General features: G+C 42.5%; 1 protein-coding gene across 1 annotated transcript in view; it reads right to left on the reverse strand.

Annotated features, from left to right (window-relative positions):
• The window catches only part of COL4A3 (collagen type IV alpha 3 chain), a 167,164-nt gene that overhangs the window by 74,063 nt on the left and 66,267 nt on the right, over nucleotides 1-26,834 (reverse strand). The window contains exons 2-7 of the mRNA XM_004385834.3: nucleotides 11,217-11,273; nucleotides 9,157-9,246; nucleotides 4,835-4,879; nucleotides 4,206-4,250; nucleotides 3,367-3,429; nucleotides 2,615-2,668 (exon numbers count right to left, since the gene is read on the reverse strand). Coding sequence (XP_004385891.1) covers nucleotides 2,615-2,668; nucleotides 3,367-3,429; nucleotides 4,206-4,250; nucleotides 4,835-4,879; nucleotides 9,157-9,246; nucleotides 11,217-11,273 — 354 coding nt within the window. The remainder of the gene's footprint in view (nucleotides 1-2,614; nucleotides 2,669-3,366; nucleotides 3,430-4,205; nucleotides 4,251-4,834; nucleotides 4,880-9,156; nucleotides 9,247-11,216; nucleotides 11,274-26,834) is intronic.

Here is a 26,834-nt window from a genome sequence, read left to right on the forward strand (position 1 = left end):
AAGCAAGAGGTCATTAAAAAGACAGGAAAGAAAGAAAAGACCAAAATGGATGTCAGAAGAGACTCTGAAACTTGCTCTTGAACGTAGAATAGCTAAAGCAAAAGGAAGAAATGATGAAGTAAAAGGGTTGAAAAGAAGATTTCAAAGGGTGGCTGGAGAAGACAAAGTAAAGTATTGCAATGACATGTGCAAAGACCTGGAGATGGAAAACCAAAAGGGAAGAACCCGCTCGCCATTTCTCAAGCTAAAAGAACTGAAGAAAAAATTCAAGCCTCGAGTTGCAATACTGAAGGATTCTATGGGGAAAATATTAAACAACTCAGGAAGCATCAAAAGAAGATGGAATGAATACACAGAGTCACTATACCAAAAAGAATTGGTCAATGTTCAACCTTTGCAGTGGGTGCCATATGAGCAGGAACCAATAGTATTGACGGAAGAAGTCCAGGCTGCACTGAAGGTATTGGAGAAAAACAAGGCTCCAGGAATTGACGGAATACCAATCGAGATGTTTCAACAGACGGATGCAGCGCTGGAAGTACTTACTCATCTATGCCAAGAAATTTGGAAGACAGCTACCTGGCCAACCAACTGGAAGAGATCTATATTTATGCCTATTCCCAAGAAAGGTGATCCCACTGAACATGGTCGTTATTGAACAGTATCATTAATATCACAAGCAAGTAAAATTTTGCTGAAGATTATTCAAAGCGGCTGCAGCAGTATTATCAACAGGGAACTGCCAGAAATTCAGGCAGGATTCAGAAGAGGATGCGGAACCAGGGATATCATTGCTGATGTCAGATGGATCCTGGCTGAAAGGAGAGAATACCAGAAAGATGTTTACCTGTGTTTTATTGACTGTGCAAAGGCATTCGACTACGTGGATCATAACAAACTATGGATAACATTGAGAAGGATGGGAATTCCAGAACACTTAACTGTGCTCATGAGGAACCTGTACATAGATCAAGAGGCAGCCGTTCGAACAGAACAAGGGGATACTGTGTGGTTTAAAGTCAGGAAAGGTGTGCATCAGGGTTGTATCCTTTCACTACACCTATTAAATCTGTATGCTAAACAAATAATCCGAGAAGCTGGACTATATGAAGAAGAATGGGGCATCAGGATTGGAGGAAGACTCATTAACAACCTGTGTTATGCAAATGACACAACCTTGTTTACTGAAAGTGAAGAGGTCATGAAACACTTACTGATGAAGATCAAAGACCACAGCCTTCAGTATGGATTATACCTCAACATAAAGAAAACAAAAGTCTTCACAACTGGACCAGTAAGCAACATCATGATAAACAGGGAAAAGATTGAAGGTGTCAAGGATTTCATTTGACTTGGATCCACAATCAACACCCATGGAAGCAGCAGTCAAGAAATCAAAAGACGCACTGGATTGGAAAAATATGCTGCAAAAGATCTCTTTAAAGTGTTGAAAAGCTAAGATGTCACCTTGAAGACTAAGGTGCGCCTGATCGAAGTAATGATGTTTTCAATCGCCTCCTATGCATGTGAAAGCTGGATGATGAATAAAGAAGATGGAAGAAGAACTGACGCCTTTGAACTGTGGTGTTGGAGAAGAGTATTGAATATACCACAGACTGCCAGAAGAATGAACAAATCTGTCTTGGAAGAAGTACAACCAGAATGCTCCTTAGGAACAAGGATGGCGAGACTACATCTCACATACTTTCGACATCTTGTCAGGAGGGACCAGTCCCTGGAGAAAGACATCATGCTTGGTAAAGTAGTGGGTCAGCAAAAAAGAGGAAGACACTCAATGAGATGGACTGACACAGTGGATGCAACAATGGACTTAAGCATGACAGTGATTGTGGGGATGGTGCAGGACCAGGCAGTGTCTCATTCTGTTGCACATAGGGTCGCTAGGAGCTGGAAGCAACTCGATGGCACCTAACAACAACAACAATACTGCCCTGTGTTTCTTTCATCCCACCTGCAATCTTCCCCTTCTGTTTATCTGCCCCTCATGGTTCAGTGTATACCAAACCCGTCTCCTGCCCCCAGTCCATCACAGAAGTACTCCTTGCTAAGGTTAGCAATGACTTTGACATTGCTAAAACCAATGACAAAATGTCAGTCCTCATCTTTGGCCTTCTCAACAGTATTAAGCAGCTATAGACCAGTCCCTTCTACTTGAAATATATCTTTCCTGGGCTTCCATAATACAATTCTCCTGATTTTCTTCTACCAATAGGTCCACTCCTCCTTTTCAGGCTCATTCTGCTTGCCCTACGTGTTGCATGCTGGAGTTCTCTAAGTCCAAGTTCTAAACAGCTTTTTTCCTCACTCTCACTCCTTGAGCCACCACCAACCCAGGCCTCTCCTCTAGGCAAATCCAACTGTCTATAACACGTCTCCAGTTGGATGTTTCAAAACCAGAACAAAGTCTCAAAGTCTAAACCTAAACTCATGAAGCATTTATTCATTCAATCTACACCTATTAGCTGAATGTCTACTATTAGCTGCCACCGATGTCCCCAAGATCATCATGAATTTGTGTACATGACCATTCTGAAGCAGAGTACTTTTGTTTATATTTTGAGTCTTTAATGGGGAGTTAGAAATGGAAACCTACCGGGATCCCCAGATAGCCTGGTGTCCCTGGAAGTCCTGGAAACCCTTGCGCACCCTAGAAAACATACAAAGTTCATCATTCTTAGTTGTTCCAGAATAGCCTATTCAGATATTTTCTCTGTTTTCATCTTCCAAGCTTGCAGTGGTAAATCTAGACAAAGTAAATCCAAGTCTTTATGGCTACTGGGTCACAAGGCTGAAGGCCAGAAAACCATTACCTTAAATGAAAACAGAAATAGAATCCACTGTTTTTCAAATTGTCATAAATGGCAAAAGTTTAATTGTGCCAAGAACTTTTTAATTGCTCTTTCCTTGAAACTTTAATAATTAATTGATTCATGGCTACTATTCTGGGGAAAAGGAGTGCACAGTTAGGAAACAAAAGGAGGTGAGGGAATATTGAAAAGCTCTGTCACTCTTTTTCAAAGACCAGTTTCACATTCTAGGCTTCATGTCTGATTTACATATACTCACAACTTCAGATGAAAATAACCTGTTGACCCCCCAATTATCTTTCTGTGGGAGAACATGGAAGAACTTCCTTAAGAGACAGCTAGAAAGCAAGGAATAAGGAAAAAGAAAATAGGAAGGTTTCTGGTTCAAAAATCCTATTTCTCCCCTGAAAATGCATGCCTTTCGTACTGGCTAAAACGATGGTTCAAGGAAAGTGTATCTGCATTTCATTGCTACGCATCCTAATGTATTTATTCAGCAAAACATTTATTAATCATCATCTGTGCAAAAAGTACCTACCTTAGAACCATTGCATCCTGGTAAACCAGGAAGTCCATAAGGTCCTGTATTGCCTGGGATGCCCTGAAAAGCACAGCAAGTCCTAATTACAAGCTTTCATGACCAGATAGGAACAGGAATTCAAGGGGAAAGAAAAAATGGACTAATTTAAATAGCTATTTAAAAAAAAAACAAAAACTAAACCCGTTGCCATCAGTCAAGTTACTTCTGACTCATAGAGACCCTATAGGACAGAGTAGAACTGCTCCATAGGGTTTCCAAGGAGCAGCTAGTGGATTCAAACTGCTGACCTTTTGGTTAGCAGCAGAGCACTTAACCACTGAGTCACCAGGGCTCCATTTACACAGAGGTGGTTATTTAAATAGTTAAGTAGTAAGTTTAAATATTTGTTCAAATAGTTGTTTAAATAACAATCATAGCAAACAAAATGGGCCAATTAAAACAAAGAATTATCAAGTGAGATATGGATATTTTAGATAAAACAAATGGCTGTTCTAAATAGAACGAAGTCTTTTAAAATGCAGCTTTAAGCTGGAAGAAAAGGAAAAAATGGAAGTGTACACAGAAGCAATTATTTATTCTACACTATTAAACGGAATATTTCTATTCTATTCTGTTCCACTCTACCCATTCCATTCTATCCTGCTTTTATTTCAGGAAATGGGATTTGACTCATAGTCATACAAATCCACACTCTAATATATTACATGATTCTACTCTGCTATTTTTACCATGTAGGAAGTGTATCAGTACACATTTCCTCGTGCTACTCTTTTAATATCTTTATTAATTCTAAATTACTTTTTGTTTTTCCAGATAATATTTTCCCCATGACTTACTGGAAGTCCTGGAGGACCTGAAAATCCTGGTAAACCAGTTATTCCCTAAAAACACAGAAAAGAGGAGAAGGGACAAGAAAAACACTCATTAAATGTTCAGTGTATAAACATAAAATTATTTACCATTCCAACAACTTCCTATTGCAACTAAGTTGGGAATGGCTAAAAACTATTTGAAAAACAAGTTTGACGGGCCTTTATAAATCTCACATTTTTATAACTTTTAAAAAAGAAAATTAAGATTGTTTTCGGCTTTTAGGGATGAAGTTTAAAGGTACAACTTTCACACAGTAATGTTCTCCAATCTTAGATGGCTGTCTTGATGAAAGTTTACATATTGCATCGTTGTATTTCCACCGCCCTGATTTACACAGAGAACATGTCCGTCGTCCCAGAAGGTTCCCTCATGCCCTTTCCCAGTCAATCAATACCCACCCACAACGTGGTAGCCACTATATTGACTTGCACCGTAGTAGATTAGTTTCACCTGTTCTTGAACTTCATATAAGGAATCACACACAATGAACTCCTTTGTGGCATTTGCATAACTTCTACAGTGCAGAGTTATTGTTTTTAAAAGAAGAAGAATTTTCATCAAACAATCAGGATGGACCAGTTGGACTACTAACCCTGATGCCTTTGGGACCAGTGGGTCCTTGAAGTCCTGGAGAACCCTGAATCCAAATGAAAAATCAAAAGGTAAACACTATGACAATTACTGAGCACTTTAAAACCCCCCAAAACCTAATTCCAACTCAAGGCGACCCCATGTGTTACAGAGTAGAACTGTGCTCCATAGAGTTTTCTTGGCTGTAGTCTTTACAGGAGCAAATCACCAGGCCTTTCTTCTGCTGTGCTGCTGGGTGATTTCAAACCACTAGCCTTTCGGTTAGTAGCTGATTACAAACCACTTGTGCCTCTCAGGGTCATTTGGCACGAGGAAACCCATTAATTAAGTGTCCCAGACATACCCACATGCCAAACTATTTGGCCCATGTAACTATTTCATTGTTAACAAATGGTTCAACTCCTTGCTCGCTTCACTGGAGTTAAAATATTGATCAGAAAGGACAGACAAAAATTCACTCAAGCCTTTGCTACTCAAAGTGGGGTCCCAGGATCTGCAACATGAGCATTACCTTGGGGCTTGTTAGAAAAGCAGAATCTCAGGTCCCCCCACTTCTCCCCCTCCCTACACTCAGATCTGTTGATTAAGAATCTGCATATTAACAAGATTCAGTGGGGATTCTGCAGTGCACTGAAGTATGAGAAAAGACACTGAAAGAGCCGCATATTTGTCAGCCAGCCGCTGAAGTCCGATAAGGCTGAACGCCAAGATGACAATGGCAGACGCGAATAGCAGCCAGTATCCCTCTGCACAAGCAATATTTTATTAACAAAATGCAGCTGACATGCACAAGTAAATAAACAGCCAAGTGAGGACGGCCTGAACCAGAGAGAAACTTCCTTCTGGCACAGAATGAAAACAGTTTTGAGGCCCTGTTTCTTGCAGAATAACCTTAAATGGAGACCGTTTGAACTAGGCCAGCGGGTGTGAAAGGTTCATTTTCCAAAGGTTATTTTTATCATTCCATGGAGTTTCAGTATGTTTTGGTATTTTTGATTGTTGGAGAAAAGGGCTGTTGCAGAGGCTTCTAAGATTAGATTTGACTGTCAAGGCCAAAGTCAGCCCTTCCTGACTGTGGCGGATGGAATTCCTGGGTGCCGGGCCATGCTCGCCAGCTGGTTCCCCTCTCTGCGGATGCTTTCTGTATCGTTCATGCAGGAAGCAGAAGGGGGACTTGGGGGTTTTAATTCCCCATTGTAAAAATCCTCATGCAGAAAGTATTTTCAATTAGGGGAGGAAATTCATAAATCTGAAAAATCTTTTCGGTCAGGTTTTAATGATCTATAATTGTCTGCCTTTGACCAAGTTGCCTTTTGTGGCTACATCTGTAAGCTATGCTTTACAACATCAATTCCTGACGACAGGGCACGCAAATAACTATGGATTACTTTTCTGGAATACTGGTGCATTACACAGCCAGTACTAAGAACATGCGTTTGCAGCTATTTTTTTAAATTAATTGCTGATATCTCTAAAGGAATGCTGAAGGCAGAGAACAAACAAAAAGGAGCTAGCATTAAGCTGCGCTAAATCCTGGATTGAAGTGGCAAATTCATTTTACAAGTGAAAAACCAAACACCAGCTGCCGTTGAGTCAACTCTGACTCATGGAGACCCCATGTGTTTCAGAGTGGGACTGTGATTTGTAGGGTTTTCATGGCTGGGACCTTTTAGAAGTAGACTGCCAGGTCTTTCTTCCAAGGTGCCTCTAAGTGGATTCGAACCACCAACCTTTTGGTTAGTAGCCTGGTGCTTAACCATTTGTGCCACCCAGGGGCTCCCTCTACCATTAAAATGGAGGAAAACCAAGGTCAAGCCAGGGAGGAAGACAATGGAATATTCAGATGCTGCCCAGAATCTGAATGACTTTTCCAGAATCAGAATCAGAGGAAAGAGACATGGAGAAAGAGAATGCCCACATGAGTACGACAGAAATGGAAATGGCAGAATTCCTGGAAAACATCAAGTTTTGCATCTTTAGTTATAAGCTGTCCATGCGAATTTAGTTTCTCTCATTGTAGGAGTGTGATTCTAGAGTCATATAAAACTGGGTTTGGACTCTGGCTTTGCCACCTATTTAGCTGTGAGAACCAGGACAAATTACTCAACTGTTCTTAGCCTCAGTGTCCCAATCCATAAAATGGAGGCAAAACTGGGAACTAACTTAGGAGTTACCAGAGTCTGATTTATGGGCTCTACCTGAGCAGTCAGTGAGATACCCAACCCATTGCCGTTGAGTCAATTCCAACTCATGGCAACCCCAGGTGTTACAGGGTAGAACTGTGCTCTGTAGAGTTTTCTTGGCTGTAATCTTTACAGAAGCAGACTGCCAGGACTTTCTTTGGTGGTGCTGCTGGGTGGGTTCGAACTGCCAACCTTTAGGTTAGAAGTCGAGTGCAACCTGTTTGTGCCACCCGGGGACCTTTCAATGAGGTACAGTGAAGAATAAACGTGCTAGTGCCCGACATAGGAAAAGACATAATCAATGTGGCTTTCATTACCAGTTAAATATTCTAGACATTATTCTAATACATATTATACATTATGTATGAAATTTTAAAAAAAAGGGTCTGCGGAGATCAATTATAATTAACTTTCATAAGTCTTAGCTAGTCCATAGCTTGCTGGAGGCCAGCAGTCTGGGGAGTGAATGAATGAGTGAGTGCGTGAGAGTCCGGGCTTACATGGTGCTCACATTGCCCACAGGAAACAACAATCAGCAAATCTATGGTTATGCAGTTATTTAGTAAATCCTCTTGGGTATTTGTCTGAACAAAGCCCTTTGCTGTATCAGAGACATTCGCAAATAAAAACGTATGGTGAGTGTGGAGGGCAGTAGGTTCTGCTCAGAACCTTAGGAGCCCTGGTGTTTAGGGACCAACTGAGAAAGAGGAACCCAGGAAGGGCAGGCTGGGGAGACAGGAAGAGGATCAGGGAAAGCAGGATCCTAGAAACAAAGAGATGAGTGTTTCAAGGAGAAGAGAGTAGCCTTTGGTTTGAGACACAGAAGGGGGTCCAGGTCAGATAAGGACTCAGAAGTATCCGTTAACACTGACCATTTGGAGATCATTGGTGATCTTTACAGGGCTATTTTCAGAGGAGTGTGTGTGGCTGAAGGAGCCCTGGTGGTGCAATGGTTAAGCGCTCAGCTGCTCACCAAAAGGTCGGTGGTTTGAACCCACCAGTTGCTCCACAGGAGAAAGACATGGCAGTCTGCTTCCATAAAGATTACAGCCTTGGAAACCCTATGGGTTGCTGTGAGTTGGAATCAACTCGACTAGACACCACCATGTTTGGTTTTTTGGCTTGCTGTTGAGGGGTAGGGGTGGGGGAGAGGGAGGCAAATTATAGCTGACTGAGGAGTGAAATGTGCTCAGCTACTAACCTAAAGGTTGTTGGTTCAAACTCACGCAGCGGCACCTTGGAAGAAAGGCCTAGTAATCTGCTTCTATAAAGATTACAGCCAAGAAAACCCTCTAGAGCAGTTTTACTCCATAACACATGGGGTCACCATGAGTCGGAATTGATTTGACAGCAACAGGTCAGGAGTGAACAGAAGATGAATTACAGTCAGCGTGTTTAGCACTTCATTAAGAAGCTTGACAAAGGAAAGACAGGGAGAGGACTGCAAGCCTTCGGTGACAGGACCTGGGGGATCTCGAGGAAGCTTTAATGTGGGAAAAGATTTCCATGCTTAAGGACTGAAAGAGGAAAGCCAACATCAAAAGGAAAGTTAGAATGCGCCCAGAGGGGAGGCACTTCAAGGCTCAAGGTCCTTGTGGGAATCCCAGTGGTGGGTCTTGAGTGGATAACAGAAGAGCTCATCCTTTCAGCTGGAAGAAAAGAAGGTGGGGGTAGATACAGAAACTGTGTAGCTCGGGGAGAGGGAAGAAGCTGAGTAGGGGACTTGAAGACAGTGGTGATGGCTGGGAAGAGTCTTGAAATAGGATGCAATTCTGAGGGCTTGGCTAAGATCTGAGACCAAGAATTTGTCATGGCCTCCACTGGTTAACTAGAATGTGGAGTTTTCTCCATAAATCAGAAGCCCAGAGCAAAAAACCAAACCCACTGCTGCTGAGTTGGTTCTGACTCATGGCAATCCTATGTGTTACATGGCATAACTGAACCCCATAGGGTTTTCTTGGCTGTAATATCTAAGGAAGCAGATTGCCAGGCCTTTCTTCTGTGGTGCCACTCTGTGGGTTCGAACCACCAACCTTTAGGTTAGTAGTCAAGCACAAACCATTTGTGCCATCCAGGGACAGGGCTAGGCATAAAGAAGGGTTAGGTGACTGGGGATATTTCAGGTTACAGGATGACATACCTTGGGTCCCTGTGGTCCAGGCAAGCCTTCAGGACCTGGGAATCCTTTCTGGCCAGGAGAACCGGGGGGTCCAGCAAAGCCTCTTTCGCCCTGTTGAAACCAAAACAAGGCAACACAAGTACAGCAACAATCCAACAACAAACGCAACCATTGCCATAGTTCTCTCCTCTGTGACTTGATGACATTCTGCCTGTTTTTCTTGGAATGAAAGATATAAATTAGCGCTCAGCAGTGAGTGTTCTAGGTAACTGGAAAGTTACCGCCAGCATTTGCCTATTGTTGATTTAGTAACTTTCCTTTTTCCCAAATGGAAAAGCTTCCCCGAGCAGAGACGAAGGAAGAGGGAGTCAAGAACTGGGGGAAGATCCCAGTTAGAAAGATCAAGGTTAGTGGAGGGTGAGTGTTGGTGGGCTGGGTGGGTGGGTAGGTCAAAGATAAGGTACAAGAATGTGTTTTGGCAGTGGGCATAATTATGACATAGCTCGAAAAGAACGTGTAGGTTTTGAGGTTTAGTCATTTCTTGATGACAGAGGAATTAGTAATTCAATCTGCTATTTCTGTAGGAGATGCAGTAGAGATATCAAGAGAGGCATAATCAAGAGTGTAAGGACAATTTTTTCCTTTTTAAGAAGGAATCAGATGATATGGGAAAACTCCAGTGAATGAAGGTAATAGGCCCAAATGTGTGACATGGGTCGACCAAGGAATAATCTTCCCACGGTGGACATGGATCCAGCGATTGCCTAAAGACCACTAGTCGATTCAGTCAATTTAGTTACACAACTGGCAAATTAAATAATAATAGTAGGAAAAAAAAATCAAGTCAGCCATTCTACATTGTGTGCACGCACACTTGTGTGCAAAAGGATGAGTACAATAAAAAAAGAAAAGAATGTACTATACTCCTCTCATCACTCAGTTATTTTCACACATCCTAGCACGGCCTCTTGCAAATAGGAGGAACTCAATAACGCTTTTTGAAGGCAAGCCTGAGTCACAGACAAAGAGCATTCCAACCTGGACCTGAATATACACTAATTTCATAGCTCCAGGCAAAAACCTAAATCGAATTACACATGAACGACGTAATCTTTAAAAATAAGTGTAATAATTATTTTTTTATTAGCACAAACTATATGTAAATCATTTTATTTAAAGAGCTTAAAATGTGTTCTTGGAAAAATATTTTTAGTAGAGTCCCTTCAATATGGTTGAGCAATTAATTAGTGTCTCTGAGGAAAGGGTTTTGTAAACAAAGAAAAAACTTGAGTTCTGCCTCTGTCTTAATTATCATAAACTGCAAGTTAATGGAGCGAATTAATGAGATTTCACGGCATTCCTTTTTTTCTGCTATGGAGCTACTTCTACTTCCTTCTGCTGAATTGTTGCCTCAGTTAGAATGCTGCTGCAGGATTCCTCCACCAGGTGGAGATCTTGTACCAGTGCTGCGCAACTGAAGCTCTGTGGGTTTCGATGTTTATTTTACACTCAAGTGAGCCAATCAAGTTGTTTTCAGTTGTTCTCCGTGTTTAGCAACATTGTAAATAGTGTATACATATGGAAGCATGCTCATAAACCCTCTTTTTTCCCTAACTTGCTACTTATTGTTTATAGACCAAAAGAATTATAATTTAATTGCCATTATTTAAACAAGTTATCTGAAGCTTCCTAGGAAGAATTTTTTTTTTTAAGGTTAGGGTTTATATGCAATTACCAGTTGCTACTGAGTCGATTTCCAACTCATGGTGGCCCCATGTGTGTCAGAGTAGAACTGTGTTCCATAGGATTTTCAATGGCTGATTTTTCGGAAGTAGATCGCCAGGCCTTTCTTCTGAGGCACCTCTGGGTGGACTTGAACCTCAAACTTTTCATTAGCAGAGCCGAGCACATTAACCATTTGCCCTACCTGGAGAGTCCAATGTTTATAAACAATTATTTAAAATTGGAACATGGGAATGGAACAATATACTTCCTATCTTTCCGCTACTGATGAAAGCAGAGTGTGTATTGTTTGATGAGCTCTATAGTGAAAAGAAACAGTAGGAAGATTTTGTTTTTACCTTCTCCCCTTTGGTCCCATCGCAGAAACACTGGCCTTTGTCTTTACAGACACAACCCTAGAAAGAGGAAAAGAGAAAGGGTTTTGTTTACAAACAGCTTAATAAACCCCGAATGACAAGGCCAAAGCAAAAGTGTTCCTTGGGCATTGAACGCTATTCGCTAGGCCCAGGTGATACTGTAGCAATACATTAATAGACTAGAAAAGTGAGAAGGAGTTGCATATAGGAGAACTATCAGACGAGTGTACATTATTTTGCTGTACTTAGGAATTTTCAGGAACTTATCTGTGGGAAAGACAATCTTTTCGCTCGCCTTTTTCTCAAGATAAAATATAGTTGCGCCACATGACGTTGCCAAAGTTGTAGGCAGAAAGTGGTCTGATATTTCTTAGGTTCAACATCATGTACATGCATGAATAAGTGTACAACAATTGATGACAGGCCATGATATTTTCAATCGCTTCATATGCATGTGAAAGCTGAACAGTGAATCAGGAAGACCAAGGAAGAACGGATGCCTCTGAATTAGGGTGTTGACAAAGAATACTGAACATTCCATGGACTGCCAGAAAAACAAATAAGTCTGTCTTGGAAGAAGTGCAGCCAGAGTGCCCCTTGGAAGTGAGGATGTCCAGATTTCATCTCATTGTTCTTTGGACATGTTTTCAGGAGGGACCAGTCCCTGGAGAAGGACATCATGCTTGGTAAAGCAGAGGGTCAGCGAAAAAGAGGAAGACTCTCAACGAGATGGACTGACACAGTGGCTGCAACAATGGCTCAACTATAGCAACGATTGTGAGGATGGCGCAGGACTGGGCAGTGTTTTGGTCTGTTGCACACAGGGGCGCTGCGAGTCAGAACTGATTCAATGGCACCTAACAACAACAACAATTGGTGATATCTTCTATAGGTGACTCTAAGGTTTTATTTTTCTAAAATAATGTTCAAAACTGAGAAAAGATGATCAACACCCATTATATGTCTTTAAAGAAAACAACCTAATTCACTATGTTACTCCCTAAATGTTCTTTCTTAAAACAACAAACGGAAATAACCCATGCGTACTGCTAACACCCTGAATTCAGACTTTTAGCCTCCAGAACTCTAAGAGGATAAATGTCCACTGTTTTAAAGTTGTTTATTACAACAACCCTAGGAAATAAATGCACATGGGTTAGCAGAGCCACCCCAAAATTTTTCCAGCTTTAATTTTCAGTTATATTGGCCAGGCGTGGCTAGCCTAAGCATCTGCATAATCGGGGTGACTGGGGCTTCAGAGTATGTGACAATTTTGCTGACATGTGGATACTCCACCTGACTGCGTGAACTCGAAAGCACAGGCAGGGCAGTCCTCTGGCAGTCGTTCAGCTGTGGTCCTAGACACGAGCACTGCCTATGTGACCCTCTGCGGAGAGCCCCGCGTAGGGCTGTGTGAAATACGGCACTTCAGTGTTTCTGCGTGGTGATGACAGTGGATCAAGACTCAAGATATTCATTTCTCTTAATTATGTTGCTTTTCCTGAAATAAATTCTTTAGTTTGCAAATGCTGTTGTTGTTAGGTGCCACAGAGTTGGCTCTGACTCATAGCGACCCCATGTAGAACAGGACGAAACACTGCCTGGTCCTGCGCCATCCTCACAATCGTTGTTATGCTTGAGCCCACTGCAAATACGTTTCCATAATTCTACAATTCAAACAGATTAGTTGACAGAAAAGTACAGTGGCTTTATTCTCATTTTTATTGATTCTGATCTACTCTTTTGGACCCATTTTTGAAACATCATGATAACATTAATGGAATATAGCCCATTAAATTTCTATTCAAATGCTGTTGTTGTTGTTAGGTGCCGTCCAGTCAGTTCCTATTCAGAGCCACCCCATGTACAACAGAATAAAACACTGCCCAGTGCTGTGCCATCCTCACAATCATTGCTATGTTTGAGCCCATTGTTGCAGCCACTGTGTCAATCCACTTCATTGAGGGTCTTCCTCTTTTTTACTGACTCTCTATTTTACCAAGCATGAGGTCCTTCTCCAGGGTCTGGTCCCTCCTGATGACATGTCCAAAGTACATGAGATGAAGTCTCACCATCCTGGCTTCTAAGGAGCATTCTGGCTGTACTTCTTCCAAGTACAAGTAGATTTGTTTGTTCTTCTGGCAGTCCATCGAATATTCACTATTCTTCACCAACACCATAATTCAAGGGCTAAATCATTAAAAAACCAGTATGGGAAAATGCTATTGCCTATTAAGAAAGCAGAAGTGAAGGATATTTCTTAAGAAAAATTTTTATGCCTGTTCCTTTCCAACAATAAAGTACCACTTAGCTTCCTTATATCTTAATGGAGTAAGAAATCATTTGTCAGGAGCAGAAACCTCTTAATGATTTTATGGCCTTTCTACCCCTGCTAACCATTAACACATCAGGAAGTGATCCAAGATTACATGATGTTTTAGCACTTTTGAATATTAAACAGCTTAACTGATGAGAATCATTTTTTTTAATGGTCACATTAATTTTTTTATGGCCTCACTTAGAAGGTAAAATAAACTTTGATAGTAGAGAATCTCAAAAAGGTTAGAGTAATGTGGTAGAGAAATCATGAAATCACGGATCTCAGGCAGATCAATGTAGGATCTATTCCCAGCTTTGTCAACTACTAGCAGGAGCTTTGGGCGAATTAATTAAACCCCCAAGACTCAGCGATCTCATCTGTTGTTGCTGTTGTCAGATGCCGTCAAGTCGACTACGACTCATGGAGATCTTACGTACAATACAGCAAAACATTGTCCAGTCCTGGATCATCCTTACAATTGCTGGCATATTGAGTCTATCATTGCAGCTATTGTGCTAATCCATCTTACTAAAGGTTACCCTTGCCCTCGCTGGCCCTCTACTTCACCAAACATGGTGCCCTCCATTAGTGATGGATCCCTCCTGATGATGTGTCCAAAGCAAGAGAGTTGGACAGTCTTCTGTTGTGATCCATAAGATTTTCATTGGCTAATTTTTGGAAGCAGATTTCCAGGCCTTTCTTCCTAGTCTGTATTCGTCTGGAAGCTCCTTTGAAACCTCTCCACTATGGGTTATCCTACTGGTATTTGAAATACTGGTGGCATAGCTTCCAGTATCACAGCAACATGCAACCCACCACAGTACAACAAACTGACAGAAGGGTGGTTGACCTCATCTATACAAAGAAGAGATTAACATCTACCGTCTACTGTGCAGTGATTTCTGTTTTTGTGTTTTTACTGTGCAGTGTTATTCTGAGAGGGATCTGAGACACTGTCAGTAGGAAGCCTGTAGAGTACCTGCACTCAGTAGGGACTCGGTAAACGGGGCCACCTTTCACTCCCTTTCTGTTTAAGATCCCCTGTCAAATAACATCCATGCTATTCTGATTGTTTCTTCTGTTAGTCCAAACTGGCCACCTTGCATTGGGCAAACTGGCTGCAAAAGACCTCTTTAAAGTGTCAAAAAGCAAAGATGTCACTTTAAGGACTAAGGTGTGCCTGACCCAAGCCATGGTGTTTTCAATTGCCTCATATGCATGCGAAAGCTGAACAATGAATAAGGAAGACCGAAGAAGAATTGATTCCTTTGAATTATGAATTACGGTGTTGTCAAAGAATTTTGAATATGCCATGGACTGCCAAAAGAATGAACAAATCTGTCTAGGAAGAAATACAGCCAGAATGCTCCTTAAAAGCGAGGATGGCAAGACTTCGTCTCACATACTTTGGACAGGCTATCAGGAGGGATCAGTCCCTGGAGAAGGACATCATGCTTGGTAAAATAGAGGATCAGGGAAAAAGAGGAAGACCTTCAATGAGATGGACTGACACAGTGGCTGTAACAATGGGCTCAAGCATAACAACGATTGTGAGGATGGCGCAGGACTGGGCAGTGTTCCCTTCGGTTGTACAGAGGGTCGCTGTGAGTCGGAACTGACTGGAGGGCACCTAACAACACAAAAACAAAGCCACCTTACTCCCAGACTCTTCTTCCGAAAGTCTTTGTCCAGTGTCCAGAAACTTCCCTGATCCTAAGAGCAATGGTAAGAGATTGAAAATTATTTTTTTTTAACTACAAATGAATCAGCTAGTATTTGTTAACTGTACTCCTTTGGTATACTGAGTATATTAGTTGATACACCAAATACAGTGAAACCTGTGAGAGCTGGAACCCGACAGGACTGCCTCCAGTTTTCCGCCTTTGACAGGGTGCAGTCTTACACTTTTCCATCACTCGTTTTAGTGGAAAACCTTCTCTAACAGGTTTCCGCCTCACACCAGTTTCAGCTTTCACTGGTTTTACTGTATTATTTGCAAAAAAGCATCGACACGCACCATTTGTTTTATTTGTCCAATGGTACTTGATATTTATAAATAAAAGGGACCAAACCAAATAGAGTCTGTTCTCATTATTCACAGTAGTTACATTCTGATCAGTCACAGTGAACGCTGAATTAGCAAATACTGACCCACTGCTCCCAGGGGAAACACAGGGTTAGGTTCCTGGGAGCCTCTAGTCACAACATTGTCATCAACCAGTCAATACATATCCTTGTTTTATGTGTGTTTCTGTTTGAAGACACCTTATTTAATGTATCTTGTTGGTTCACTGACATTGAACTCGCGGCCAACAGCACCGTAACTCGTGCCTGGACAAAGCTTATCTAACACAGACTTTCTCTGGAAGGCACAACACAACCTTCTTGTGCATATGAACACTAGACAGTACTTCAGCACTACACTTGGCCATTTTCAACAAAGAAATCACCAACAAGAAGCGTGAAAATGTGCACTAAATAGACTGCAAAAAGGACACTTACTTACAGTATGAGAGCTGAAACAAGAAGACAGAGCGTTACCTTGTTTAACCTTTAGTTGGGAACATGCCCATTGGGTGACTTAAATTTTTTGCCTCTCTGCGCATGTTCACAAATGACTGCCAAAGTGCAGTGAATATTGCTTTTGGGGTTAAAAATAAATTTTAGTGAGTAGGCAAATTCACAAATATGGAATCCATGAATGAGGTCTGGTTGTGTATTATACAAAGGCAACAAGTACTTCTGGGAATGCTGATCAGCTAGCTCTTGGTAGTCCTCTCTCTGTCTCCACTCCTGTTAGCTGTCATTGCTAGCTGCTGTCGAGCTGACTCTCACTCATGGTGAAATTATTCATAACAGAACGAAATGTTGCCTGGCCCTGTGCCATCTCCATGCTCTCTGAGATGTCTGAGCCCATTGTTGTGGCTATGGTGTCAGTCCATCTCACTGAGACTTTCCCTCATTTTTGCTGACCCTCTACTTTACCAAACATGATGTCCTTTTCTAGAGATTGATCTTTCTTGATGAGGTGTTCGAGAAAGCAGGATGAAGTCTTGCCATCCTTGCTTCTACGGAGCATTCTAGTTGTATTTCTTCCATGACTGATGTATTCATTCTTCTCACAGTCCATGGTATATTCAATATTCTTCACTAGCACTGCAGTTCAAATGCATCAATTCTTCCGTCTTCCTTTTTCACTGCCCAACTTTCACAAACATATGAAGGGATTGAAAAGCCCATGGCTTGGGCCAGGTGCACCTTAGTCATCAAAATGGCATCTTTGGTTTTTAAAACTTTAAAGAGCTCTTCTGCAGCAGATTTGCCCAATGCAATATGCTGTTTGAATTCTTGACTGCTGCTTCCATGGATGTTGATTGTTGTTCCAAGGGTAGTGCCCCTGAATCACCAACACGTTGCCTTCCGTTCCAGGGCAGTTTGGCACAGCAATTAAGGGCATGGGTTCCAGAGCCAGACTTCCTGGGTCAAAATCCAGCTCTGTCGTTTACTACCTGTGTGACTTTGGGTAATCACTCCCTGTGTCAGTTTCCATATCTGTAAAATGGGGTCAAATGGGTTAACACAGGTAAAGACTGTAGAACACAGCATTGGTGGGATATCAACAATATGGGTTGCTACTAATTTATTACCCAATATTGCTATTTAAATGCTCATAAGTTGATGGCTTCTTATGTTCACTCAACTGCAAGTAGGAACTATGTCTCACAATTCTTTATATTCCCCCTATCACTGGCAGGCAATTATAAATTCTTTTTACTCTTAAAAATAATAGTGGACCAAATCGTGCACGTACATTTTTATTGTTCATGAGTGGGCCAGGAAATAATTTCCAAATCCTCTTGGATCTGACTTATTTCTGCTCTCAAAACACCACCTGCCCAGTGTCCATGCATTCTCTTAAACAGAAGAGGCCTTCCCTGCCCCTTGCCAATCTCTGCTCTCCCACACCAGCCCAGCCTGGTTTAGTACAAGGGGAAGTTGGCATCGTTCAAAGCTGGTTAACACTCTGCTGAGCAGGTCTGTTGATTTTGCATTATGATTTTTGAGCCTGCCAGCCCCTCTGCTCAGCCAATAGCCCGAGGCAAATGTTTCTGCATATGAAAAGAAGAGCTGACCAAGCCCTGACACTGCTGCCTCCACCCCATCTCTGCCTTAAGCAACTGACCCTGAGCCTTGGCAGCCTTCCCTCTAATCAAGGAGAATGATGCCCACCAGCTGGTCTCTGCAGGGCCCCTCCTGCCCCACCCAGAGGCTGCTGTCACCACCCTCAGATATCACAGAAATCTCCCCGTAACTGCCACGTCCAATCTTTCAACTCCTGCCCAGGGAGACACCCCTAGTCTAGACATCTAAGCCAGCCACCCATTTCTGATTTTCTGGATGGCAGCAAGCGTAGATTCCCAGCTCTGACACGGGAGGTGGCAACCAGAGGTCTTTGGTACATTTGGGAATAAACATTGTGGTAAGAAGGTTTTGCCCATCTCAGGAAACGTAGTGAGTGGTATTTACACCTATAATCCTTAACTCCAGGTTCTTCTTTTTTTTTCCCCCTTTCCCTAAAAGCTTTTGAGTCCAGGAGGACCAAGAAGCCTTCATCATCCGTATAAACTTCCTAGGGTCGCTGTAACAAAGCACCCAAAGTGGGTGGCTTTAAAAAACAGAAATTTTTTTATTGTCTCAGGGTTCTGGAGGCTAGATGTCTGAGTTCAGGATATTGGCAGGCCCATACTCTCTCTGAAGGCTCTAGGGGAAGAGCCTTCCTTGTCTGTCCCGACTTCTGGTGGCTTTCACCTGTAGCATAACTCCATTGTCACATGGCTGTCTTCTGAATGTCTCTGTGTCTCTTCTCTTCCTTTATAGGGCACCACTCAGATTGGATTGGCACTCAATATGGGTCCAGTATGGCCTCATCTTAACTTCCTGATAACTTCTTCAAAAACCCTATTTCCATATATGGTCACATTCACAGGTACCAGGGGTTAGGACTTCAGCATTGATTTCAGGGGAAACAACTCAGTCCATAACACCATCCGTGTATGTTGAACAGACTTACGTGGATAAGGATGCTGGGAGAGGAAATGACTGAAAATATCATATGACATTGCCTCATATGCATGCGAAAGCTGGACAATGAAAAAGGAAGACTGAAGAAGAACTGACATATTCGAATTGTGGTGTTAGTGAAGAATACTGACTATACTATGGACTGAGAGAAGAACAAACAAATCTGTCTTGGAAGAGGTTCAGTCAGATGCTCCTTAGAACAAGGATGGGGAGAATTTTTCCTTGCTTACTTTGGACATGTCATCAGGAGGGACCAACCACTGGAGAAAGACATCATGTTTGGTAAAGTAGGAGGTCAGCAGAAAAAAAAAGGAGACCTTCAATGAGATGGGTTGACACAGGGGCTGCAACAATGGGCTGAAAGAATGGGATGGTGAGAGACTGGACAACGTTTTGTTCTGTTGTACATAGGTTCTCTATGAGTTGGAGCCAACCAGGTGGCACCTCACAACAAGAGGAAACAAATTTTGATCAGTAGTATAATAATATCAGTGGTTAACAGATTTTGAGCACTGACTCTGTAAGGGAAGGAGCCCTGGCGGCTCAGTGGTTAAAGAACTAGGTTGCTAACTGAAAGGTCAGCAGTTGGAACCCACCAGCTTCTCCAGGGGAGAAAGACATGGCAGCCTGCTTCCCTAAAAATGTATAGTCTTGGAAACCCTATGGGGCAGTTCTACTCTGTCCTATAGGGTCACTATGAGTCAGCATGGACTCCACGGCAGTAGGCTTGGTTTTTGGTTTACTATGTGTCATGGACTGAACTGTGTGTCCCCCAAAAATATCTGTCAACTTGGCTGGGTCATGATTCCCAGTATTGTATGATTGTGTACCATTTTGTAATCTGATGTGATTTCCTCATGTGTGTAAACTCTATCACTATGATATACTAAGATGGATTAGCGGCAGTTATACTGATGAGGTCTCCAAGATTTGATAGTGTCTTAAGCCAATCTCTTTTGAGATATAAAAGAGAGAAGTAAGCAGAGACACATAGGAACCTCATACCACCAAAAAAGCAGTGCCGGGAGCAGAGCATGTCCTTTGGACCTGAGGTTCCTGTGCAGAGAAGCTCCCAGACCAAGGGAAGATTGAAGACACGGACCTTCCTCCAGAGCTGACAGAGAGAAAGCTTTCCCTTGTAGCTGACGCCCTGAATTTGGACTTTTAGCCTACTGGACTGTGAGAGAATAAACTCTCTGTTAAAACCATCCACTTGTGGTATTTCTGTTAGAGCAGCACTAGAAGACTAAGACACTATGTATGGGAACTAGACTCAGTGCTCTCTGCCTTGTGCACCATCTCATAGAAATGTCAGGCATTTCAAGGAAAAAATCCATTTTATATCTATGAACCTAAAAGCATACAAAAAGGAATGTAGGAAGCAGAGGGTGGCCCACAAGGCAGTCACTTTTCCAAACGGAAACCTTCTCTGGATTCTAGAGAAGACTCTGAAACCACATTATCTGAAAACACGGACACTGACTGAATATCAACATTTTTATGAATAACAAGCAGAAAAAAACAGGCTCTTAATTTATGTAAGTAAGATTTACTCCAGAAACAAAAGCTTATTGACACTTTGACTTTGCTCCTGTCTCCTCACATATTTTCCTTCCCATTGTGTGTTGATACTTTTTAATTCTTTTCCCGTCAGATTTATTCTGATTTTCACAAGGAGAGGACATATAAAGGTGTTTAATCAACTATGTTAACAGTTTGTCTTAAGTGATGTTTTCTCCAATTTGGAAAATTACCAGCTTCGTTTAGACCTCCTAGGAGTGAAAACAAAAGAGTAAGAATAACCACCGGAAATTTTTAAAGAAAAATGATTCAGAAATTTGATCAACCTTAACGCTGACAACTGTCCTCTGCAGACAGGGGTAAATCCCAGAAGTCACCCGGAGCTACCACTTCCTGATGCCTCTAATGGTGGGAGACCTATACTCTCCATTTGTAATAACCATACACTATTAAGATGGCAAGGAAGCCTTAGAGTTCCTCGTGGTACTGATTCCAAGATGGATCCAGATTTTATTTGGAGCCCTGTACGTCTAATTTTCCCTTGAGCAGAGGTGCCGACAGCATTTTGGGGAGATTCTGCAAACTTAAAATCAGGGAGGCTGTGCTGCGGTGCCCTGGCCTGACTGGAACTGTGGTTGTCAGTTGCTGTCCAGCGGGCTCTGATTCATGGTGACCCCATGTACAACAGAACAAAACACTGTCCCATCCTGCGCCATCTTCACCATCGCTGGTAGGCTTGAGTCCATTGTTGCGGGCACTATGTATTTTGAGTACTAGAAACCCTGGTGATGAAGTGGTTAAGTGCTATGGCTGCTAACCTAAAGGCTGGCAGTTCAAATCCACCAGGTGCTCCTTGGGAACTCCACGGGGCAGTTCTACTCTGTCCTGTAGGGTCGCTATGAGTCAGAATCAACTCGACGGCAACAGGTTAAGTTTTTTGGTTTCCCACCTATGGGGCTCATCACCCAGTACTATATTGGACAATCTGCTGTTGTCATCCATAGGGTTTTCATTGGTTAATTTTCAGAGGTAGATCGCCAGACCTTTCTTCCTACTCTGAAACCTAACCACCATAGAAAACCTTGTTGGTATTTGAAATACTGGTGGCATAGCTTCCAGCTTCATAGCAACACACAAGCCACCACAGCAGGACAAACTGACAAACGGGTGGTGGAAACGTAGGAGAGTGGTTCTCAAATTTTAGTGTACATAACGCACTTGGAGATGTCAGTAGCCGTATTTGGTGGTGCAGTGGTTAAGCGCTCAGCTGCTAACCAAAAGGTTGGTGGTTTGAACCCATCAGCCACTCTGTGGGAGAAAAGACCTTGAGATCTGCTCCTGTAAAGATTTTAGCCAAGGAAACCCTACAGGGCAGTTCTACTCTGTGCTACAGGGTCACTGTGAGTTGGAATCAACTCAACGCCACCCAACAACAACAACATCACCAGAGAGCAGGTCTGGAGTGGGCATCCTAGGAGATTCTGATGCAGGGTTCCTCAGACCACACTTTGAGAATCACCTTAGCACATCATGCATTAAACAGAAACTAAGATTTATCTGGAAAACTATGATACTAACCTTGTGGTAGTTATGAAATTAGAAAACAGCATTTATAGTAAGGAGTTAGGATTATCATCTCTAAATAAATTCCCCAAACTGGATTATGTCACTTCCTTGATTGGAAGTACTGGTTCATTCCCTTTGGGCTTCAGGGGGATCTTTGTGGTCTGGTCCCACCATTTTCCCAGCCTCAGAGGCCACTGGTCCCATGGAGATGCCTATGCTTTCCCTGAGACCCTTGCTGTCCTTCACATTCTTGTGCTTTTCCACACAGTCCTTCTTGGCCTGAAATACACGTCTCACTACCCCTTCCTCTGCTTGGCTTAGTCTGCTCATTCCGTAGCAGTTTAAAGTTTCCCTCGTTCTGGAAGACTTACTTCTCTAAATCCTCCAGGTAAGGAGTTCCTCCCTCATCTGTTTTGTGCATAACTGCTCTTATAAAATATTTCTAATTACACCGTAATTATGTGTCTACACGCTTTTCTCTACCACCAGATAAGACTCATAGGAAGCCATGTCTCACTCTTTATGTTTCTACTATGGGGCAGGGTTCAAGGTACAGGGGAGAGGGGAAGCAGTTCTCCCTGGAGGGAACTGTCTTCTTCGCTGCGTGACATGACTCAGTGGACCTGTGTGACTATAAAGTCAGGCCCTGTGGACGCAGCCTGGGTGGTGGAGGTGAAGGGAAACTACGGCAGATAGAAGCAGCCCCAGAAAGGGGAGATGTGTGGAGAACGTCAAGGGAGGACAGAGACCAGCAAACTCAGAGCCAGGAGGTGGGAGGAGGATTTGAGAGCAAAGTTGGGCAGTGGGACCCTCCCTGTGTTGAGCGCGCCCAAGGACTCTTTGACAAACCCAACCCCTTGCCGTCTAGTGGATTCAGACTCATAGTAACCCTACAGAACAGAGGAGAACTGCCCTCATAGTGTTTCCAAGCTGCAGCTGGTGGATTTGAACTGCCAACCTTTGGGCTGGCAGCCAAGCTCTAGGACACTGAATTATATTCTCTGTGCTCAGTGATGTAACATGCTATCTCTTCTCTCTCATGGCTATTATCCTTGCGCCATTTTTTTCTAGTTTCCATTTTCAAGTTTATAAACAAATCCAACTTATTCCAGAAGTGGTATCACCCATCATTCACTCAACATTTATTGAGTGCCCACTATGTGTTAGACACTATTCTAGATACTGGGGATATGCTCCACCACCCATCTGTCAGTGGAGGTTTGCGCGCTGCAATGATGCCAAATGGGTTTCAGCAAAGCTTCCAGACTAAGACAGACTAGGAAGAAAGGCCTGGTGATCTGATTAAAAAGTCAGCCAGTAAAAACCCTATGGCTCACAATGGTCCAATCCACAGCTGATCATGGGGGTGGCTCAGGACCAGGCAGCATTTCATTCCATTGTACACAGGGATGGCCCCCAACTTCATGGCAGTTAACAACAACAACATATTCTGTGGGCAGGAAGGAAAACAACAGACTCGATAAATACATACTTTGTACAGCATGTATTAAATAATCATAATTGCTGAGAAAAATTAAAGCAGGAAAGGGGAGAATGAAATGCCTGGGGTAGGTTGTGAAAGATCAGATGAAATGGCCAAGAAAGGGCTCAACTAGAAGGTGACTTTACGAATAAAGACACGAAGGAAAAGAAGGAACGGCCACACTCGGCTTCAGGGAAGTGGGATGTAAGCAGGTCTGTCGTTTGCCAGATGACTTTGATCAAACAAGAGAGTTGAGGGTGTATGCAAAGGAGTGATTATGATGAATCACTGACCATGGAATTTGAGTTCAGTAAGGAGGGAAGAGAAGCCCTGGTGGCGCAGTGGTTAAGCGCTCAGCTGCCAACTGAAAGTCAGCAGTTCGAACCCACCAGTCGCTCCACGGGAGAAAGATGTGGCCGTCTGCTTCTGTAAAGATTTACAGCCTTGCAGATCCTATGGGGCAGTTCTGCCCTGTCCTATAGGGTCATTATGAGTTGTAATCAACTCGATGGAAGTGGGTTTTTGGTAAGAAGGGAAGAGAGACAGCAGGCGCTTGGGGACAGTAAAAGGTGATGGATGAATGGACTGTGGGTACCAGTGGGGTTGCAAGATTGTTGGATTTGGGGTTCTAAAGGGATGGAGTTGAAAGATGAGACAGTGCTCAGAGAAGGACTTTGAACTTGAGATTATGGAGGGCCTGTAGCAGTTATTGGTAACGTCAAGGTCGAGGTAAGCAGGAGAACGGGTGAGTGAAGCTAAATGGAAGACAAGATTACTGCAGTGGTAATCTTGTAATATTTACACGTGCTGATAATTCCTTTGGGCTAGACAAGGTGAAATTGAGAGGGATAACTCTAAAATGCTCTCGATGAAAAATGCCTGCAGTAATGTCTATTCACAACTCTTTTGACAAAGAAATGATCTCTTCAAAGCAGACGACAGGTTTCTGATATTATAAAGATGAGATCGTATTTTATTCTGAGTAACAGTATTCTTCACTGACAAATTTTTTAACTGTTTTCCATACATGCAGAAAGGTATAAACAATAACATAACAATTACCCCTGCACCTACCACCTAGCTTAAGAAATAACACCAAACCAAACTCGTTGCCATTGAGTCGATTCCAACTCATAGCGACTCAACTGCCCCATAGGGTTTCCAAAGAGCAGCTGGTGAATTTGAACTGCCGACCTTTAGATTAGCAGCCAAACGCTTAACCGCTGTGCCACCGGGGCTCCAGTTTAGGAAACAGAACACTACAAATATTGGTCAAGTTTCCTGCACTGTTCATTATATAAAACTGTCTTGTTCTGAGGAAACTGAAGAAACACTCTGTCCTCTGGTCCATAAAAAAGAGCAGCTGTGGAAATTATTTAGCAAGTATAGGAAATCAGAAGAAAAAGTTAACAAGAAAATGAAAGCCCCTGAAATTCACAGCAATCTTGGGCAGGATTTGACTTCCCACAGATTTGAGGTGGCATTCAAGGAATTTCAAGTATTTTTAAATCTCAAAGGACAGGATATCTCTAGACACAAGCTAAACCAAACCTGTTGCCATCCAATAGATTCTGACTCATAGCAACCCTACAGGACAGAGTAGAACTGCTCCATAGGGTTTCCAAGGAGCTCCTGGTAGATTTGAACTGCCGATCTTTTGGTTAGCAGCCAAGCTCTTAACCACTGAGTTACCAAGGCTCCATCTCTAGATAGCATTGGGATTATAATCACAAATAGTTGATGCTCAATAAACGCTGACCACATGAAAAAATATATAGACGACCCTTCTATTGTTTAAGGTGCCCTGGTCATGCAGTAGTTACGTACTCGGCTGATAAGTGAAGGTCAGCAGTTCAAACCCACCAGCTGCTCCACGGGAGAAAGATGTGTGTTAGTCAGCTTCCATAAAGATTACAGCCTTGGAAACCCGATGGGGCAGTTCTATTCTGACCCACAGTGTCGCTATGAGTTGGAGTAGACTCAATGGCAAAGGGTTTTTCAGGTCTATCGTTTGTCATCCTGTGGTGGCTTGCATGTTGCTGTGATGCTGAAAGCTACACCACCGATATTTTAAATACCAGCAGGGTCACCCACAGGGGACAGGTTTCAGCAGAGCTTCCAGAATAAGACAGACTAGAAAGGAAGGCCTGGAGATCTAACAGCCAATGAAAACATTAGGGATCCTAACAGAACATTGTCCAGGATAGCGCTGGAAGATAAAGTCCCTAGTTGGGAGGCATTCAAAACAAACAGTGGCTGCAACAATGGACTCAAACATACCAATGATCCTGAAGATGGCCTAGGATGGGGCAACACTTTGCTCTGTTATACATAAGCTTGCCATGAGTTGGATCCAAACTAATGGCAACTAACAACACACAACATATGAAAAACATAGGTTACAGGGTGCTAAACGCATAAGGTCATGGGAGTAAATCATGTAAATACTTGTTGTTGTTAGGTGCCCTCGAGTTTGTTCCAACTCATAGCGACCCTATGTACAACAAAACAAAACACTGCCTGGTCCTCTGCCATCCTCACAATTACTATTATGCTTGGGCCCATTGTTGCAGCCACTGTGTCAATCCATCTCATTGAGGGTCTTCCTCTTTTTTGCTGACCATCTACTTTACCAAGCATAATGTCCTTCTGCAGGGACTGGTCCCTTGTGATAACGTGTCCAAAGTATGTGAGACGAAGTCTTGCCATCCTTGCTTCTAATGAAGCTTTCTGGCTGTACTTCTTCCAAGACAGATTTGTTTGTTCTTCTGGCAGTCCATGGTATATTCAATATCCTTCACCAACACCATAATTCAAAGGCATCAATTCTTCTTCTGTCTTCCTTATTCATTGACCAGCTTTCGCATGAGTATGAGGCATTTGAAAACACCATGGCCTGGGTCAGGCGCAACTTGTCTGTAAAGTGACATCTTTGCTTTTTAACACTTTTTAAGAGGTCTTTTGCGGATTTGCCCAATGTATATAACTATATAAAATATTTATTATTAAAGTAATAAAATAGGGTTAAAAAGAACTTTGGGAAATGTCCAGAATAATATTTATAATGCACCATGGAACTGAAAACATACTCTTGAGAGATGAGCATATGAATATAATGATGCCAGCTGGGGTGAGCTGTCATACAAGAATTAATAAGAAAACATAATCTATGTCTTGGGAAAAACAAACATTCAGGTATTTTCGACATGATGATTGACTGAATTTTTCTTCTCATCCAGATAACTGATGTCAAGTAAGTAAAATGAGGAGCAGATAGACGAGAAGGCCGTGGGAGAATCTGCCAGAGTCCTCAGTGTGGACACTGCGTGAAAAAAATCCAGCAGCTGGCACAGTGTGGTATTGTAAGTAGGAAGGGCCTCAGAGAAGAGTAAACACGTGAGCTGGGAAGCATATTAAGTGGAAACGGCCATGAAAAGATAGAAATAATGGTTCAGAGGACAAAGATTCCAGTCTATGCTATTTTATTTTAGTTGGAAGATGAGAAATTCTGCATAATGGTAATAACGGTTTTGAAGGAATACAAAAAGATTTGAAAAAAAGGAAATTTATTAATTCCGAACCTTTGAAACAAAAAATGTTGTTTGGTTCGGTTGAGTCGGCTCCGGCT

This window comes from Trichechus manatus, unplaced genomic scaffold (genome assembly GCF_000243295.1).
Source record: "Trichechus manatus latirostris isolate Lorelei unplaced genomic scaffold, TriManLat1.0 scaffold00147, whole genome shotgun sequence".
NCBI lineage: Eukaryota > Metazoa > Chordata > Mammalia > Sirenia > Trichechidae > Trichechus > Trichechus manatus.